We start from the raw sequence: 19,805 nt of genomic DNA, 5'->3' as shown, positions 1-19,805 counted from the left end.
ATGTACACCACAGCTTTATCCATTCATCCATCGATGGACACTTACATTGCTGCCACGTCTGGGCTCACCCCTTCTCTTTTTTATTTTACTTTTTTATTTTTTTAATTTTTTTCAGTACGTGGGCCTCTCACTGTTGTGGCCTCTCCCGTTGCAGAGCAAGGCTCCGGACAAGCAGGCTCAGCGGCCATGGCTCACGGGCCCAGCCGCTCAGCGGCATGCGAGATCCTCCTGGACCGGGGCACGAATCCGTGTCCCCTGCATCGGCAGGCGGACTGTCAACCACTGCGCCACCAGGGAAGCCCCTGCGCCACCAGGGAAGCCCCCCTTCTCTCTTCTATCTACAGCACCCCCCTGGGGCTCTCATCCTGTGCACAGCCTGCTCACTCACTGAAGATTCCCAAGTGTGTTTGTCAGCTCAGACTTTCTTCCTGAACTCCAGTCCCTTAAATACAACTGCTTGCTCAATCTTCCCAACTTTACATTCCAAAACTGAGTTCCTGATACCATACTCCCCACTCCTCAAAAAACCCACAACAAACAAGCAACAACAGCAAAGCAGCTCCTCCTTCAGATTTCTGGATCTCAGAAACAAGGGGCTTTACGCCTCCAGTTGCTTTGACGTCTTTCTTTCTCTACATTCTATATCCATCCCATTAGCAAATTCTGTTGGTTCTTCCTTCAAGTATATCCGTAATTTAATCTCTTCTCAGCACATCCACTTGGGCCCTGGTCCATGCCACCATCATCTCTCCCTCCTCGGTGATCTCCCAGCTGCCCTCCTGGCCCTCTTAGTCAAGCTCATGGCAGCCTGTGATCCTGCTAAAAGATGAGTCAGCTTGTGCCACCTCTCAGCTGAAAGCCTTCCCATGACTCCCATTGTCTGACTCCAGAGAAAAACCAGAGCCCTTACAGTGCCTCCAGGCCCCTACTTCACCTCCCTCCCCATTACCCCTCATCTCCTTCATCTCTTCATCTCCAGCCACTGGCTCTGCCCCAGCCACACTGGCCTCCTCCATGCTCCTGGAGCAGGGCAGCGACCTTCCCACCCCAAGGCATTTGCACTTGTTTCTTCCCTCTCCCGAATATCTGCCTCGTTTCCTTCAGGTCTTAACTTAAATCCACCTTTTCAGTGAAGCCCTGCCTGGCCACTGGATCTGAAACTGTGGCTGCCCAGCCCTCACTGTCCCCTACCCTGCATTGTTATCGTCTACAGCACTCAATGCCTACACATTTACTCCATTATAGACTTTTTTTCCCAGATGATATACAGACCATCTATATCAAGAAGAGTGTTGAGATAATCTTTTCAGAAAACAAAAGTAAAAGCACATCAGCAGAGCTGAACTGACAGGGACAGGCATGAGCATTTCCAAATAGGGTGGCCCCTCTTGGTTGGAAATCACCCTAGTGCTGGAGAAGACACCAGAGATAGAGTATAACATACCTTAAAAAATTGTATTTGCCTGTCTCTCTTCACTATAGTGTGAGCTCCAGGAAGGGAGGGATTTTTGTCTGATTTGGTCACAGCTATATTCCCAGTGCTTGTAGGTACTCAATCAATACTTGTTGAATGAATAAACAAAAATTTAAAAGCTAGCAGGCAGGTTTTCTCCCATTTCATTTTGCATCCCATACGCAGGCTGACTGCTTCTCGCAGGCCAGGCCTAATTCCCACACCATCTCCATCTCACACATCCACTCCACCCAAGTGCGAGAGAAAAGGCAGCCTCCCATGTGCCTGGTGAGGCTGGCTCCAACATCAGCGCAGTGTCTGAGGCCTACGTGCCTCAGTAAACTTCCAGAATGACAGCAGTGGAAAGACAGACAACACCAACTGCTGGTGAGAATGTGGAATGACTGGAACCCTCATCTACTGCCGGTGGGGTGCCAATTGGTTTGCCTCCTGCCGAGAACTGCTGGGTAGCATCTGCTAAAGCCATGTATACATCTCTCCTATGGCCCAGCAACTTCACTCCTAGTTATGTGCCTAAGAGAAATGAGGGCTTACGTCCACCAACAGACATCTATAAGATTGGTCGTGAACCCTCATTCGTTGATAACCCCAACTGCAAACAACCCAAATGCCTGGCAACAGAATGAATAAACAATTGTGGAGGGTTCCCAGAGTAGAATACTCTACTATGATGAAAAACAACAACCACATCACCCACAATGACAGAGAGGAATCTCACAGACACAACGTTGAGCAAAGAAACCTGAACAAAAAGATACATACAGTGTGATTCTATTGATGTTGTCGAAGAAAAGTTAATCAGTCGATCTAAGAAAGAAATAGAAAATTTCATTCGAACCAGACTGAGGATTATAACCCAGGAAAAGCCTCTCAGAAAGCTCCAAGAACTGTTCCACTTGTTAGAGATCAAAGCACAGTTACATAAGTTTTTGAGACAAAGGGCTGTGTATTAAATGACATATTGTTGACAGTTTACACAATCCAGATCTCTGAGTACAAAGCGAGTAGTGGGTCATGGGTCATCATGGCCCCTTGCAAGATTAAGAAAGAAGGTTATCGCCTAAATAGTTGTGACCCTTGATGAGATTAAGGAGGAATGTTATCTCCTAAGGAGGTCTGGTTAATGCAGATGCACAGCACACACTAAAGGGAGGAGGTCCAAATGGGCAGAGAAAAATTTTACATTAAAATTTTTCTTGTCTTGCCATAAAGTATGAATTTCATTTCATCAATATGAAGTTTTAAAAAATAGGAAAAAATCTGTGGTGACAGAAAGCAGAACATCTGTTACCTTTGGAGACAGGTACTGCTTGGGAGGGACTGAGGGAGCCTTCTGGGTGCTGGAGATGCTCTATATCTTGATCTGGGTGGTGCTTATAGGTGTGTGTGAGAGTGTGCAAAGTCTCACTGAGCTTCACGCTTGAAGTTTGTGCACTTTTCTGAATGAAGGTTAGACCTTGATAGAAAGAAAGAAAGGAAGGAAGGAAGGAAGGAAGGAAGGAAGGAAGAAAGAAAGAAAGAAAGAAAGAAGGAAGGAAGGAAGAAAAAAAGAAAGAAATAGAGAAAGAAATAAGGAGAGAAGGAAAGGAAAGGAAAAGAAAGAAAGGAAGGAAGGAAGAAAGAAAGGAAGGAAGGAAGGAAGAAAAAGAAGGAAGGAAAGAAAGAAAGAGGAAGGAAGGGAGGAAGGAAGGGAATGAGGAAGGGAGGAAGGAAGGAAGAAAGAGAAAGAAGGAGAGAAAGAAAGAAAAAGGAAGGAAGGAAGGAAGGGAACGAGGAAGGGAGGAAGGAAGGAAGGAAGGAAGGAAGGAAGAGAAAGAAAGGAAGGAAGGAAGAAAGAAAACAAAAGTCCCAGAGTGGTAACCCAGACAGATGACTGCTCTGTCTTATATCCGACCCTGTGCTAATTTCATCCTTGTAATGCTCTGAAGACCTGTTGATTTTCCTACCTGCTCACTACTTGACCTTTGGAGAGGAGGTCGATGTGCCGAATTACCTAGGACCTAATCCTGGAGGACACGGGTTCTTTCACAAAGTATATCCTTGAAGAACTTGGTCTCTCCGCATCATTGCTCTCCTAACTTGAGGAGGGCTGGGCAGGCTTTGTTTCCCCCAATCAGATTTTCATCTGAATTATGTTTGTTCCTCCACTCATGTGATAATCAGCTTGTGAGACAGACTGCCTGAGTGAGATGTCGCATTGTTTTTGACTTGAATAAAGGAAACAATCACTGTGAATGTTCTGTTTACATATCTTGGAGCTGTTCATCATTGGGTGGATTTCTCCCTAACTGAATTGAAATCTGCACAGTGTCTTGGCAACAGCCTCATTCTGGGTGTGAATCTGGGCCCCAAGACCCTCACCTGCTCCCTTTCCCTAGACTCCTTGGTCCTTTGCCCTGAGAGCTGGTCTGAGACCCCCGTCACATGACTCAGGACCACTCCTCTCTCTGCGCAGGTGGAGGACCCTCGCAGCTCTCAGTAGGGCTCCTCACTTAGTCCCATGGTTGCACTGGTTGTCCAGACTCATGTCCTGTGCCCATTTCTAGAGCCAGGGTGTAGGTGAGTCAGCTGCAGCAAAACATGTGGCTAAAGGTAAGGAAGAGGGCTTCCCCAGGGGCGTGGGAAAAACACTCCGTGATCTCATTTTCTCTCATGTTAGTACCACACTCGCAGCACTTCTGACACCAGAAGTGCGGGGGTTCACCCCTCCCGCCCCTCCCTGCACCAAGCAATTCTCTGTGACACCGACTGGATGTCCTATAATTCAATTCCATTCTGGCACTAACTGGTGTTGAGGGCTTAGTCCCATAAGACTGCCCCCGGTTCAGATGCCAATCCCAAGTCCTAGGTTGTCACCTGTACTTCTGACAAACTGGCTATAAATCAGGGTTCCTGTGACCCCCCCTCCTTGGGTTTGATCATTTGCTAGAACAGCTCACAGAACTCAGGGAAATACTTGTTCACTTGTTTGTTATAAAGGATATAATAAGGAATGCAGATGAACAGCCAGATGAAGAGATGAGTGGGAAGGGGTGTGGAGCTTGGGTGCCCACTCCGGGTGCACCACCCTCCCAGCGCCTCCACGAGCTGAGCAGCCTAGAAGCTCTCCCAACGCTACGCTTGTGGGATTTTTACGGAGCTTCCATCATGATTGATCATTAACTCAATCTCTCCCCGTCTGCGTGGATGGTGGAGATGGGGGCGACTACAAGTTCCGAGCTTCTAATCGAGGCTCAGTCTTTCTACTGCCCACTAAGTGTTGCTTCATTAGAAAAAGAGACACTGCTGTCACCCAGGAAGTTCCAGGGGATTTAGGAGCTCTGTGTCAGAAATGCCCCTGTGCTCTTATCACTTGGGAAATTACAAAGGTTTTAGGAGCTCTGTGCCAGGAACTGGGGGCAGAGACGAATATATATTTTTTGTATTATTTCACACCAGGGAATACCAGAGTGCGACCCCCCGAGGGAGGAACATGCGCTCAGGTGAGCCACGGGTGCCCACCACCCCGTGAACTCGCTCCAGCAGCAGGGGGTAGGGAGCAGTAAGCAAACTGCTGTTTCCAGGTGAGGACACAGCATGAGTGCAGAACAGAAAGAGCACGGGGATCCTGGCCCTGTCCTGGGGTGATGATCTGCACACCAGCCCCACTCAGTGCTGGGCGCCCGTGAGCCCTGCCTCCGCTGTGGCCCCCCAGGCCCCCTCCCTCTCACTGATTGCCTTTGCTTCAACTCTGACTTCTACTCCAGCTCAGGTGTTGGGGAAAGAAATTGTCAGTTAGTGGCTGGTCTTAGACCAAGCCTTACGGGTTCTTCCACTTCCTGAGGGGGGGCGGTGGGGACCCCAGGAGCCTTGGTTGAGATACAGAGGAAGGCATTTTGGCATTTTAGAATGTTGGTAATTTACAAACTACTTAAAGTTTGTGTGTGTGTGTGTGCGCGCGCGCCAGAATCCTGGGACCCTGATTTCCTCAGCCCTGGGCATTGCTGTGGGCAGCCAGAGGACCCTCTGTACTGAGAAAGAATGGGTGGCAAGGATGGCTGGCCTCAGGCCCCCACTCCCACCCCTCCCTGCTTGGGAGGCACGGTGGGCAGGAACCGGTCTCTGGAAAGCCTGTTCTTTGGGGTCAGAATTTCTGGCAGGATCCCTAAGCTGACGTTCCAAGGACTGAAATTTCCTCTTGTTTTTGCCCAGAAACGTCTGGCTCAGCCTGCCCTCCCTCTGTCCCCCCCACCCCCGCCTGCCTGCCTGCCTTTCTGTCTTTAGTGTTGGAACATTCTGGTCAGAGCTGGGCTCTGTGGTGTGGAGAGCAGCCAGCAGGAGATGGGATCTGGCCACTGCTTCTCGTGCGGCACTGACCCTGACTCGCGTGTCGGGGACACGCCTGCCCTGGGGGCCTGTGAAGGGGGCGGGGAAGAGCCCCAAGAGCCTCCCGTGGGCTTCACTCTCCTCTCCTTCCTGCGTCCTCATTGTCTGTTCCTCCCTTCTAGACTCATCCAAAGCCAGTCTGAGGCTTTGAGATGGGGAGTCCAGGAGGGGAAAAGGAGGAGGCAGGTCGAGAGGGGCTGGAGGTGTCTGTGTTGGGGACGGGGGCGCCCTGCCTGGTCCACGTCCAGCTCCATGGATTTATGTGAACTGCTCCCTCCAAGGCCCTAAGGAAGCTCCTTCGGTGCTTCAGTGCACCACAGACTCCCTCAGTTCGGACCTGGGTGGCCTGGAAGGGCAAAAGGGTGGGGGACAGGCAAGGGAAGGGCCAGAAGACACCCCAGTGTCTGGCTAGAAGGCCTGAGTGCACGCGCCAATGCAGGCCAGACAAGCAGGTTAGGCCAAGCCGATGGGGGCAGTTGTGGCCGCAAGGGTTGTCCTTGTGAACCCAGCATCTTGCCAATGGCCCCCGGGAGCTAGGGGAAGTCACAAGGCTACCTCCCCCTAGAAGAGAAGCATCTGTGGAATGGCCAGGGGCACTGGGCCTGTGCTGGGAGCTGTGGGGGCCGCAGATGAATGACGACTGAGCTGCCCCCTGCCCTTGAGCGGCTCAGACTTGAGGGCCAGCTTTGATGGGCACAGGCCCACACAGGCACCTCTGGGAGGACAGGGTGGGGAAGCTGGAGCAGGGCTGCAGGTGCTCTGGGAGCATAAATGGGACAGCCATGCTGACCTGGGGCATCCTAGGAAGGCAGCAGAGTGGAGGTGGCAGCTGCACTGGGGTTCACAGGAGGGCTAAGTTCATGGGCAGAGGTGGAATGGCGAGCACAGAGATAGCAAGTAGCCCAGAGAAGCCCAGAGCCTGGGTCGGTTGGTCTTAGTGAGGCAGACCCCTCTCCCCTACCTCTGACCCCCACCCCACATTCTGCCCTCTGAGCACAGGTCCCACTGAGTCTGCTCAGGGCTGAAGCAGGGCGCCTAGGTGGAGGGCAGGATCCCTGTCACAGTTGCGGTCCTGGGCACAGAAAGGCAAAGGCCAGGTGGTGAGCACTGAGGAGGGAGGCTTCAGGCAGCCCAGAGCCTGCCAGCCAGGTGCGAAAAGCCCCAGACACAGAGGCGGCCCCTCCCCTGCCCACAGCCCTCAGGAAGGCCACTTCCTGCAGGCCCAGGGCAGAGGAAGCGGCTGCTTTGCTTTGCAAGCGTGGCCTGAGAGACCCTGGGTCCTGGCTGAGAACCGGGTCAGCCTTGCACCCACTCCCACCCTGCCCAGTGGCTGAGCCCGAGAGTGGCCCTGACCCGCCCTGCAGCCTCTTTGTGGCCGTGTCCCAGAGAACAGGCTGGAGCAGGAGAGAGGCCAGGCCACCAGAAATCCTCTGATGCCAACCTGGATGCCATCCCCAAGGGAGCCACTGTATCCCTGCAAACAGGTGTGATGACACCTTTCCAGAAAGCTCTGCCTGGGTGGGTGGGGGTGGATGGGCACTTCCTGCCCTGCCTGAGAAGGCAACAATCAGTGTCTTGGGGGAGGGGCTGGTCTCCAACCCTCCAGAAAGAGGCCAGGGTTCTCATCCAGTGCCTTGACTGGGGGCCCCAGGAATGAAGCCCAATTTCCATTTCCTTGTCATCCCCTCTGCCTCAGTGCCCCCAGCCTATTTCTTACTTGATTCATTTATTCAGTCAACAAATTAATGCCAGGGACAGGAGGGGATGGTTAACAAAAAGACCCAGACTCCCAGGCCTCATGGAGACTACCACCCTCTATGATAAAGTCCTGCCCTCCTCTGAGGCTCAACCAAACACCACCTCCTCCAGGAAGCCCTCCCTGATCAAACAGCTGTCCTGAGGGCCTTAGGATGGCCTGTGTGACCTGGGTCTGCCTCTCTGGGACCAGTGCACAGATGGGTCTCAGTAAGTGGCAGCCACAGACCCTATCAGCACCACTACCCACCATCATCATCATCCAGGAGGGATAAGATTCCCTGGGTCCTGTGAATCCTTTGCCTGCCTGTGGCAGAAAGCACCCAAATGTTATCAGCACACACGCAGTGGGCCCTATTTAAGAAAACTCAGCATCTAAAAATCCCAACAGACAAAACTGTTGGGAGAGGCCTGAGGAGGCCTTCCCTAATAGCTGAGTCCTGTAGGAACATAGCACCCCTGCCTAGCAGTTGGCTAAACTCTAAAGGGAGGCTTGCCTGTCAGTCAGTCCCCAAATGCCCTGAGGTCGCTGTTGTGAGTTGGCTTTCCACCTGGAGCAACTTCAGACTTCCGTCTGGGCTGATTCCAGCAAGGGTGCCTCAGGCAGTGCAAAGGTGGCAGGGGCTCCACAGTGCCCCTCAAACGCCGGGGCCTGATCCTCAGACCCTCGTCCATCTGCCGCTCTGAGAAGGAGGGGCAAGGCAGGCCCCTCCCAGCGTCCAAAGCCTGTTAGCAGGCTCAGCCTCTGGCAGGGACGCGGAGTCCATGCCCAACTGAGGGGAAAGATTCCTGGGTGATGAACAGGAGTACTTGGCTGGCAGGACAGTTGATTCTCGTGCCCTTACCAGGCCTTGCAAGTGAAGCCCCAGGAGGGACTGAGAGGACCTAGACGCAGGTCCAGCAGACTCAGCCCTTCTGCCAGACCTTAAGCATCGTCCTGGGGGAAAGGGAACATCCACAAACAGCCAGGCATTGATTCAGCCTGAGAACTCCTGACCTCCTCCACGTGTGGGGACAGCATGGTGGCCAAGGGCAAGGGCCAGCCACGTGGCCCTGAGGGCAACTCCAGAGTCTTGGACAACATGTGCCACTGGGTAGGTGGGGGAGGAAAGCGCAGACCCGTGTGGCCTGGCTGGGCAGCAGGCTACTGCTAGGAACAGCCGGTGGGGGGAGTGGGCAAGTAGGGTGGGGGGTTGTGCGTGAGCGGGGTGGAGCCAGGACCTGGCCTGACTCTCGGCCCAAGCCAGGCTGACTAGGTTGTCTCTGAAGGGAAACAGGCCCGTAAGGAGTCAGAGATGGGGTCTCCCGAGGCAGTGCCTTCCCTTCCTGGGCCCACATCTTCCCTTTCAGGAGGTCCTGACTCCTCCGACACATTCCCCTCTGTGCTTCAGGGTCAGGGGCCTGATCACTGCTCCACCTCACATGCTGGCCCAGGGCAACATTCCGCCCGGGGCGCTTCTGAGGGCACCATCTGCTGTCATCAGAGCGTCTTGCAGAACAGGGCAGGGGCCAGCCCTTTGGGATAAGCTGAGGGCAGCCAAGGCTTGCCTTCTGCCATCTACCGTGGCAGGCAGATGTGGCCTTAGTAAAGCCTAGGCCACCCCTTGGGGATCCCAGGGGGAGCAGGAGGCTTCACGGCCATCCTCCCGCCTCAGCCAGCTGCACACAGCCGCCGGGGCAAGCTCCTGAAAGCCTGCTAAAGGCTCCAGTGGCTCCCGGTGCATCCCACCTGCCCCCTCCACCTCTCTGGCCTCAGTCCAGCCAAGCTGCTCCAGAACATGGGCTCCTCCCCTCCTTGGGGCCTTTGCACTTGCTGTTCCCCCATCTGGAGTCTGGAACGCCATCTCCCCAACTGGCCTCACTCACTCATTCTCACTATTCAAGGAATGCTGCCCTCCTCCCGCACCCCGCAATGCCTGAGTCCATGTGCCCATCACAGCCCACGCCAGGCCCGATGCCACCCACTTCTGTGCCTCTTGTGCCAGGCTGTATATTCATTCGTTGAGAGCCGAGAACTTGGGCATCTCACTCAGGCTGTGTCCCCAGTCCATGATGCGGCATACAGCAATGAGTGAGTCTGCGTGAATAAAAGCCCTCCAAAGGTTGTTGGCCACTTGAGCCCTTGCGTCCTTACAGGCCCTTAACGCCTCAGGGCTCAGGGAAGCTGCCGCCCTGTCCCAGCCCTGGTGGCTAGGGTTGTGAAGGAAGCAGGTCTGAGGGTCGAAGGCTGAGGGCCGAGCCGGCACCTGTCCAGCCCGAGTGTGGAGGGCATGGCCTCACCTGCCTGGGGTTCTGTGCCGTGTGCCCCTTCGGCAGGTAGCTGTGGAGGCTGCCGGTGCCTGGAATCAGGTACGGAAATGCTGTCTTCTGTCCAAAGGAACACTGTCCTGGTGCTTCTACTCCCCGTTTACCAGGCAAGGGAGGTTCTAGGGGAGTGGGGCAGTGACCAAGAGGCCAGTGGCTGGAGCTGGGCACTCCGTGCCTGGGCACCAACCCTGGGTGAAGGGATAGGACTGGCTGGCCCGGGCTTTCACGCCGATCTGGCCTCAGTAAGTTGCCCTGCACCCTGTAACCTGCCTGCCCTGAACCCTCTGCCCAGGCAGAACTGCCTGAACCAGTTTGTGTGGTTCAGGGAGGCCAAGGACTCGTCAGTTCTTGGAAGCACCTCTGACCCTCCCCACCCAGTCCCTCTGCCCTGAGGGTTAGGCCACAGGCAGGCCCTGGGCGCCTCACACTTTGCCCCTCCCACCCTCCCTCACACAGGTGGCTCCTGTCAAGAGTAGGCTGGAGTGTTGCCACCCCTTGGAGCCCACCTGGCCTGCTGAATCAGAGTTAGCATTCAAAGGAGATTCTCAGGGTTCTGTCTGCAAGTGAACGTTTGAGAACTGGGCCGGGAGGACAACTGTTCACCCAGGGACTGGAGCTGATGGTGGGCTTTCAGGCACTGTGCAGTGTGGGCTGGGGGCAGCTTTCCTGGCCCCAAAGTCACCACTTCTGACGGTGATCCCCTCTCTGCCCAGTGGGCTCTGGCCAAGGCCAGCCAGGTGACGGGGGGGAAGACTGGTACAGGAGACTGTCCTGAAGGACCACAACTCTGTGGCCGGGTGTGGGCCAGGCATCAGGTGGCTGCCATTCAAGCTCCAGCCCCAACGCACACTAGCTGAGCATGGCAGGTTGCTGCACTTGGGACCTCCCCACTCAACCGCACCATCCTCGGGGGGGCGGGGGGGGCAGAGCAGGAGGCCACGTGGGAGAACTTTAAACCTGGAAGGCTCATGGAGAGCTGGACAAGCAGCTCCTTGTTTCCTTTACTTGCTGTCTGGCTGTTTAGATAACTCACACCAAGTGAACAGGGCTGCAGGTGCTGGGCTACAGCCACAGCGCCTGGATGGACGGGGCTCTGTCCCTGGGAATCAACCACGGTGTGGTGCAAACATCTGACCCCACTGCCAGCATTCTCAGGAATGCCCAGAGTGGTGGACAGTTGTTGACATTTGCCACCTAGCATGGTTTCAGTCCTCAATCACAGAGGTGCGTCTGAAGCAAGAACACTCCTGGACTTTGCAAACACATGAGTCAATAAACTTTCTTTTTATTATTAAGTCAGTCTGGGTAGGGTTTCTGTCACTTGCAGTTAAGAGTCCTAACACAAAACACTGCTTTCTCCAGCACAGGGAGGGATGAGGACAGGACTGCGAGGCATCAGACACCTGGAGGGAGGTGAGACTGGGCCAGAGGGCTTAGCAGGCCACTCTGGACCACGGGGAGCTCAGGCTGCAGTTCCTGGGCCTGGCGGGCACCCACAGCATGGCAGTCTCTTGCCTGACTCTGGGTGAGCCCACATGCCTGCCTTGACAAGGCCCAGCCAGCCAGGCAGGTGGGCATCAGCAAGGCAGGTGGGCAGGCACTGGTTTCCTGGAGGCCTCTCAGGACCCACAGTCTTTCCTGCAGGGGGGCGGGGCCAGGTCTGGGGATTCAAGGCCTCAGAGCGGAGGGGACCTCACTCCAGTGCAACCTTCTCTCTGGCCCCTAAAGCTTCCTGAGTTCGTCTAATTCAAGGGATCATCTGGATCAACAGCTCAAAGGGCTGAGAAACGACATTTGTTCCCAAGAGGCCTAAGTATTTTGGGTTTGCTAAATGAAAAGGTAATTACCTGAAGTGGAACTAGAAGGATGCCAGTATCCAAAAAGAGGCACTGGGGCTTCAGAGAAAAAGAGCCACTTCCACTGTGCCCACCACCCCGTGGGGCAGGGTCCCATGGCGAAGGGCCCTGCAGGGTGCCGGGCAGCTTGGGGAACTCTGCCCTCTCAGGGGCCCGGTCAATGGCATCCGCTTGGATGCCGAAGTGACTAGGGAAGCCCTCCCGCATGTCTGCAGACCCGGGGTCAGCTGTGGAAGGACGACCAGGAGACTCCCGAGGCGTAGAACTCCACGCGGCTGGGCCAGTCACCATCCCCACTGCCTTCCCTGTCCTCGTCTGAGTCATCGTCGTCTCCACTGGACGCTCCGCAGACGGCCCCGGCCAGGTAGGCCGGCTGCCCGGCGGCCCCGGTGCCCAGCTCCTCCGCCTCCTCCTGCCGCTTCTGGGCGGCCAGCTCGCGGAAGCAGAGGCTGCAGACGCGCAGGGGCTTGGGCGAGAGGCGCGGCAGGAGGAAGCGCTCGCGGGAGCACTCGGCACAGACCACAAAGCCGCATTTGCGGCAGTGGTGGCGTCGGGTGAGCGCCGAGAAGCGCGTCTGCGTGCAGCGCATGCAGATGTCCGTGGCTTTGTCGGGGATCCAGGGCGCCGCGTGCTCCGTGCTGGGCTGGAGACCCGTGGCCAGCAGCTGCCGCCGCACACACTCCTCGATATGGCTGATCCACTCCTGGCGCTCGGTGGCGGAGGCGGCTGACACCACGAAGGACTTCTTGGCCGTCTTGATCATCCAGCGGTTCTTGGCCTGCAGGGTCTCGGGCAGCAGCTCCAGCGTCACCTCCTCCAGCGGAATGATATGCTGGCTGCGGTACTTGCGCTTGTTGAGCACGATGCTGCCGTACACCAGAATGTCGTTGAAGAGGAAGAAGATGCGCGGTTTGGCCTTCTTGCGGCACTCCTTGGTCAGGACGCCCTCACCCAACAGCACTCGGCCCGGCAGGGCCAGTGGCTGCCCCGATGCCCCGAAGCAGCTCTCAACAGCCGCGATGCGCTGGCTGTTGATCTCCGTGTTCGCCAGGTAGTCCACCATCTTCGGCCACTCGGCTGTGGGAGGAGCAGCAGAGGACGCGTCAGCTTGCTCAGACATGGGGGGGGGGCGGGGGTGGTCAAGACCACCCCCTAACCCCCAGCTCACCAACCCATCCGTCAGACAACGCACTAATTACCCCACTGCAGGCCCAGACGGCCACTCAACCAAGGAAACTCGCTGCCCCAGAAAACGACCCTTAGACAAGGAGTTACTGGGAGGTGAACGGGGAACCCCCCGCCCCAGTGAGGGGCGTGTGGAAGCCAGCCCGGGATAGGAAGGCAGCAGTAAAGATGTGTGACTGAGAAGTGGGGGCTCGAGCCCCTGGGGAGCCTTGGAAAACAGGGTAGAACAGGCCTCAACACCATCCACCCAAGGGGCAAGGATACTGAGCCCCAACTCCCTTCAGAGGCTTCCAGGAGCACTGACTACCTGGCACTTTGGGCCTGCCCCAGGTGGAAGGGTGCAGGTGCATGCACGAGGATGGGGAGTGCCAGGCAACGGGGTGTCTGCAACCCCAACCTGTCAGTGACCCCCCCCACCCCACCCCCCATCTACCAAGACAAAGCATCGTAGACCCTGCAACCCACTCACTCAGCCCATGAGCCCAGTGGTCACCACCATCATCATCACAGGTACCACTGCTGAGTGCTTCTTCCATGTCAAGCATGACTATCTCATTTAGTCCTCACACCAACCATAGCAGGTAGGTCCCCCCTTGACAGGAGGAAACTGAGGCTCTGTTAGTAACTAGGCAGCCTGGAGCTTGCACCCCTGGAGACGGTGCTGCTCAGAGCCTTCCCCCATGGGGCAGGAGGCCTCTATCCTCCTCTGCCAAGCGCTCCATGTGGTAGCCCCAGATCTCACCTGGGCCCCCTCTGCTCTGTCCATACCCATTCCCTTTGACCCACCAGACTCACAGCTTTGAGGACACCCAAACACTGCCAACCCCAGGGCAAGCCTGCAGTCCCAGCTCTCCCCTGAGCTGCCCCCGTGACCTCCCACCAGCTCCTCTTCTTTTCCAGAAACAAACCACCATTCACCTAGTTGTTGAAGCCCCAAATCTAGGACTCTGCCTTGAATCTCCTCTTTCCTGTACCCCCATTCAACCCATGAGCAAGCTCTATCATTTTTCTGTCTCACGCTTGGCCCCAGTCTGCTCACTTCTCACCACACAACTCCACCAGTGAATTGACAGCAAGGCTACCTCCCTTTCAGAAAGCATCTCCCTGACAACCCCAGCTCAGGCAGCTTCTCCCCCTACCCAGGACAGGGTCAGCAAACCATGGCCTGAGGGTCAAATCTGGGTTCATGTATAAGGTTTTATTGGAACACAGCCACATCATTCATTTACAATTGTCTGTGCTGCTCTCCTGCTGCAATAACAGAGCTGAGAGCGGTGACAGAGACCACATGGTTACAGAACCTAAAATTTACTCTTTACAGAAAAAGTTTGCTAACCTTTTCTGTAGGATGTTACCCTATTTTGCTTTTTCTTCACAGGACTTACCAGGACCTGATATTTTCTTGTCTATCCATCATTTGCTTGCGTGTTTTCTATTTCCCTCACCCACTTCTAAGCTCCATCACAGCAGGAGCCTTTTCTTGTTCACTGCTGTATCCCCAATGCCTGGAACAGTGCCAAGCACATAGTAGGTGCTTCGTGAGTGGCTAGTGAATGAACCAAAGCTCCCTAGGGCCCACCACAGGAGGAAGGAGCCAGCACCTCCTATCTCTGAAGAGGAAGCAGATGAGAGCTGACCCCACAGCCGCTGCTGCTGCCACCACCATGTGCGCACAAGTGTACAGGCACACACAGCACACCCCTGGCCAAACTGATCACACACACAGAGTTTCTGGGTCACCACACTGCAGTTCCGTAAGTCAGGCTACCTGTGGGAAGCTGAAGTGTGGCCAGCGCAGGGGCTGGATGCATTACACAACAGGGGTGCTCGGCCCCGACTCACGCACCCCTTGCCCCTTTCAGACCACAAGCCATCCTGAGAAGTGCTGTCCACACCACCTTATGTAAGAACCACTATTTTTAGGCTGCTGATCTCGGCTGCATGTTGCAAACCTAGCTGATTATGGGTGACAGCCCTGGGCTATCCTGCTAGGACCAGTCACTGCATCCCTGCTGTGGACAGTCTGGTAACATTCCAGAGGCCACCCCCAGGACGCCTGGGCTGGGTGCTGGGCCCCGGGATGGGCTGAATGAGGGCTCCACTGGAGGAGCTCAGAGTGTAGCAAAGGAGGGAGAGGCACCAAGAGCAGTGACTTTGGGACCTACAGCAGCGACAATGGAGATGCCTGGCAGAGTGGAAAGAGCAGAACAAAGGGTGAGCTGGGTGCACTCACACAATGGGCTACTGTTGGCGTTTACAGTGACTCCACCCGATTCACGTGGGTCATCGTAGAGTGACAACAGACACCAAATGCTGAGTGGAAAAAGCAACCTGCAGAATGGTCTGTATGACACCATGTATGCAGAAATTACGCAACATTTAAAAAGTGTTCAAGAACTATATCTGCGAATAAAAATGGATAGGATGGAACCTCGCACCCATGAGGATAGCTGCTATCAAAAAAACAGGAAATAAGTGTTGGTAGGGAAATGGAAAAGTTGGAACCCTCCTGCACTGTTAGTGGGAATGTAAACTGGTGCAGCCACTATGGAAAACAGTATGGAGGTCCCTCTAAACATTAAAAATAGAACTGCCATATGATTCAGCAATCCACTTCTGCTTATTTATGCAGGAGAATTGAAAGCAGGATCTCCAAGTGGTATTTGCACACCCATGTTCATAGCAGCATTATTCACAACAGCCAAGAAATGGAAGCATCCCAAGTGTCCATTGATGGATGAGTGGATAAACAAAAGGTGGTATAGACATACAATGGAATATTATTCAGCCTTAAAAAGAAATCCTGTCACTTGCTACAACACGGATGGACACTGAAGACATTATGCCAACTGAAATAAGCAAGTCCCCAAAAGACAAATACTGCATGATTCCACTAATATGATGTATCTATAGTAGTCAAATTCATAGAAACAGAAAGTAGCAAGGTGGTTACCAGGGCTGGGGGTGGAGGAGGAGGAAGAACGGGGTCCGGGCGGGGGCTGTGGTGGTGGAGGAGAGCTGTTATTTAATGGGTACAGAGTTTTGGTTTTGTAAGATGAAGAGAATTCTGGAGATATTTCAAAACAATAGGAATATACTTAACACTACTGAACTGTAAGCTTAAAAACAGTAAAGATGGTTTTCAAAAAAGATAGATACAAACCAAAATCAGAAGAAAATTTTATTTCTTTCATTTAAAAGAAGGCAGCAGCAAATGTGATAAAATCCCAATACCAGTCAGTTCTGGGAAGTGGAAACATGAGCTTTTTCTTTCTCTTTCTAAATTTAAGGTCCTCAAAAAGAAAAGAATTACAGTACAATGTCTGGGTCAAGAGCTCTGGGCTCTACTGGCCTCGTAGCGGGTCACCAGGCTGGGCCTCCCCTGACCTCACAGCAGCAGGGCCCAGGCTGCAGGACATGCCAGGATGAACATCTGAGGACGGAATGCCACTTGCTCCCTCCAATACACCTGGCAGCCACCTGGCAGAACTGGGTGAAAACCCAATCTTGCAGCCACACGCCGAGGACTAACACATTCAGCACTGAGCAGACAGACTTTATGTGGAGAGAAGAGCAGATGCCCCCCACAGTGGGTGAGCTCTGGAGGCAGACTTGCCCAGGTCCACCTCTGACTAGATGCTACCCAGGTGGGCACCATGGAGGAAGTGAGGAACAGCGCCCAGAAAGGGGAGAGCTTTGGGCAGGGGAGGGCCTACAACGCTGTCTCCCCATCCCTTGTAGGAGGCCCCAGGATGCCCCACACTGCTCTGTCCCTAGTCAGTGGTTTACAGACCCCCTCCAGGCCCTGTTGGCGGCAAAACATGGCGCAGGAAGGGTGGGGAGTACCTGATGACAATGAAAGGGGTCTGGGCTCTGAGCTGACTCCACACACTGACTGGGGTAGTGGGAAGCCTCTTGTGCCCCCTCCTCTGTGGGCCTGCAGCGAGTACCAGCTGGGGTGAGGGGCCGGGCAGACAGCATCCTCCTGGGGGGCTCCCCCACATCTGCCTACCAGATCTGCCACGACCAGAACTTCACACCTGCTATAACATGGCCTGGAGATTTTCTTTTTCTTTTTTTTTGACCGCCCCCCTCACTTCTTTCCCTCACCAGGGATCGAACCCGCACCCCGTGCAGTGGAAGCGCGCAGTTTTAACCACTGGACCGCCAGGGAAGTCCCTTGGAGATTTTCTTGGTAGATGAGGCAGCATCCCCACCTCCCCATCCCCCACCCCTCCCAGCAGATGGGGAATCCTGTTCTTATTGTTCTCACTAGAGAAGTGAACCATCCTCCCTTAGAACAGGGGAGGAGAGAGCTGAGCCTGTGCCCACTCCTTTTGGGGCCGCCTGCCCCAGGACAGCCTGTGCTGAGCCCCATGTGGTACCCCAGATGCTGACAGAAGGTGGACACTCTCGAAGGGCCAGTGTCTGGGAACAGGGAAGTAAACAGACCTGCTCTTTCTTGCAGGTTTTGGAAGGAGGGCAGGCTCCTGGGCTGGCCTTCCTGAACACAAGGGATCCCACCACCTGAGCTGGGCCAAAGGTGCTCTCAGTGAGTGAGCCATGCCCTAAGTGTCACTGGGTGGCCAGGGTTCTGTGCTTGACAGTCGAGGTGTCACACATGATCTACACCAAGAGTGGCAAATCTATATCAAGTCTGAACAACTGCCAGTTTTTCTAAATACAATTTATTGGAAAACAGCCGCATGCGATGGGGACTGGCTTGCAAAGCCTAAAATATTTACTATTTGGCGCTTCACATAAAAAGTTTGCAGACCCCTGATCTATACCACCACATGCTCTCAAATGCATAATTCAGGGACTTCCCTGGTGGCGCAATGGTTAAGAATCCGCCTGCTGGCTTCCCTGGTGGTGCAGTGGTTGAGAGTCTGCCTGCCGATGCAGGGGACACGGGTTCGTGCCCCGGTCCGGAAAGATCCCACATGCCGCGGAGCGGCTGGTCCCGTGAGCCACGGCCGCTGAGCCTGCGCGTCCGGAGCCTGTGCTCCGCAACGGGAGAGGCCACAACAGTGAGAAGCCCGCGTACCGCAAAAAAAAAAAAGAATCCGCCTGCCGATGCAAGGGATACGGGTTCGAGCCCTGGTCTGGGAAGATTCCACATGCTGCGGAGCAACTAAGCCCGTGCGCCACAACTACTGAAGCCTGCACTCTAGAGCCAGCGAGCCACAACTACCGAAGCCTGCGCGCCTAGAGCCCGTGCTCTGCAACAACAGAAGCCACCACAATGAGAAGCCAGCTTGCCACAACTACAGAAAGCCCGCGTGCAGCAATGAAGACCCAATGCAAACATAAATAAATAAATAAATAAAATTTATAAAAAACAAACAAAACAGTTTCAGTGTGACTCAAAGCGTCCATTTTCCCACCTGCAAAAGGGGCTGATGACAACTCTCCCCCTGCACAGCTCTTCAGGTGTTCAGGGAGAGAGAAAGGGAAGGAGATTCCAGGTGACTGCAGGCTGGGAAGGAACTGCCACCTCTCTCTGGGCCTGCCTCAGTTACTTCCTCTGTGAAATGGGAGATTAAGCCCGGCCCTGTTTCCTTTGACAGCTCCCACCAAAAGTCACAAACTCACACGCTTCAGGGGCCAGGCGGTTCCTAAATGAGAGAGGCCAGCGAGCACCTAGGTCACGGGGAAGGCGCTTCCACCCTCCCTCTCTTCCCTCCTTCGCTGGGGCAACTATCTCAGCCCACTTCTCCACACCCCGCAGACTGGGACCGACGACGGCGTGAGTCAGGAAACCCTGAACCATCTCCGAACAGCGGGAGCGCTGAGATCCCTCTGCCCCAGGGCTCAACGCCCACGGGCGCCTCCTGACTTTTTCCGCTCTCACGTCGCGCACACCCCGGGGGCCCTGCCTCGACCCCGGAGACCCCTAACCTGTTTTCACCCCGGAGACCCCTTACCTGTTGTCACCCCGCTATCCCTGGAGCCCCTGCAGACCCCGCCCCGCCTCCAGCCCGACCAGCCAGTAATAAGCGCCCTGCTCCGCGCCTCTGCTCGAGGCCAGAGTCCGAGACGGTCCTGGCTGTGCGCCCGCCCCGCCCCAGCTCCGGGGCCATATAGTCGAGGCGTCCCGGGGAATTTGGAGGCGGCCGGCCGGCCGGAAGCCCGCCTGCTCTGCTCGTCGCAGCCAGGCCGGGGATCCTTACCTCCTCGGCCTGGGCCCCGCGCGCCCCGCCCAGCAGCCTGCGTGTCAGACCGCACTCGGCCGCGCCGCTCCTCTCGCCCTCTGGGGATAACCCCAACCGCCCAAGCCGACGCGTTCCAACTCTCCCCGACACGCCCCTCGCGGCAGCTCCGCCAATTGGAGCCCTGGCGCGCGGCGGGGGCGGAGCCTGGACTGCAACTCCAGAACCAGAAGTTCCCGGGAAAAGTGCGCAAGCGGAGCGGCTAGAGTTGGAGTGCGTTGTGGTGCGGCCCTGCTGCGAGCCAGGGCTGGGCGGGGCTCGTTTGTAGCTCTCTCCCGGGGTTGGGTACCCCGTCTCAAGCCCCCCGGTTTCCCTTTCCGACGACGCGCTCTGCCCGCTGGCTGTTCTCGCCAGGCAGCAGACTTTGAACTCGCCGGACTAGGGCCTGTGAGCCAGGAAAGGGGGAGGGGGGCTTTGGCGTTATTGTGCCTTCTGCTGCCTCTGGCGGGATTCCCTGCTGCTGGCTGGCATAGTCCTCTCTCAGAAATAGATTGATAATCATAATATGAAAAATCAGTGTTTTATCTGTTTTATGTTTTAAACTTTTTTTAGTGAAAACTTTCAAACATACATTGAAAGAAAGAGACTAATTTAATGGACTCCATGTACCCATTACCCAGCTCCAACATTACCAGCAGGTTTTGTCCCCCT

The 19,805-nt window shown here is 55.2% G+C and overlaps 1 protein-coding gene across 2 annotated transcripts; it reads right to left on the bottom strand.

The window, feature by feature from the left end:
• Positions 1-11,166: 11,166 nt before the first annotated feature.
• PLEKHF1 (pleckstrin homology and FYVE domain containing 1) lies at positions 11,167-19,478 on the bottom strand. 2 transcript variants are annotated; one of them, XM_004284865.4, is made up of 2 exons: positions 19,116-19,478; positions 11,167-12,834 (listed from the first exon to the last, which is right to left on the bottom strand). In XM_004284865.4, the coding sequence occupies exon 2, from the start codon at positions 12,818-12,820 to the stop codon at positions 11,981-11,983; it is 840 nt and encodes a 279-aa protein (XP_004284913.1). In that variant the 5' UTR covers positions 12,821-12,834; positions 19,116-19,478; the 3' UTR covers positions 11,167-11,980. The 2 variants fall into 2 exon arrangements, with proteins under 2 accessions (XP_004284913.1, XP_033270895.1); XM_033415004.2 differs by lacking the exon at positions 19,116-19,478 and adding an exon at positions 18,870-19,093.
• Between the last annotated feature and the right edge of the window lie 327 nt (positions 19,479-19,805).

Source organism: Orcinus orca, chromosome 20 (assembly GCF_937001465.1).
Source record: "Orcinus orca chromosome 20, mOrcOrc1.1, whole genome shotgun sequence".
Taxonomy (NCBI): Eukaryota; Metazoa; Chordata; class Mammalia; order Artiodactyla; family Delphinidae; genus Orcinus; species Orcinus orca.
The sequence above is the reverse complement of the archived record's forward strand: the minus strand, read 5'-3'. Positions and strand labels throughout refer to the sequence as shown.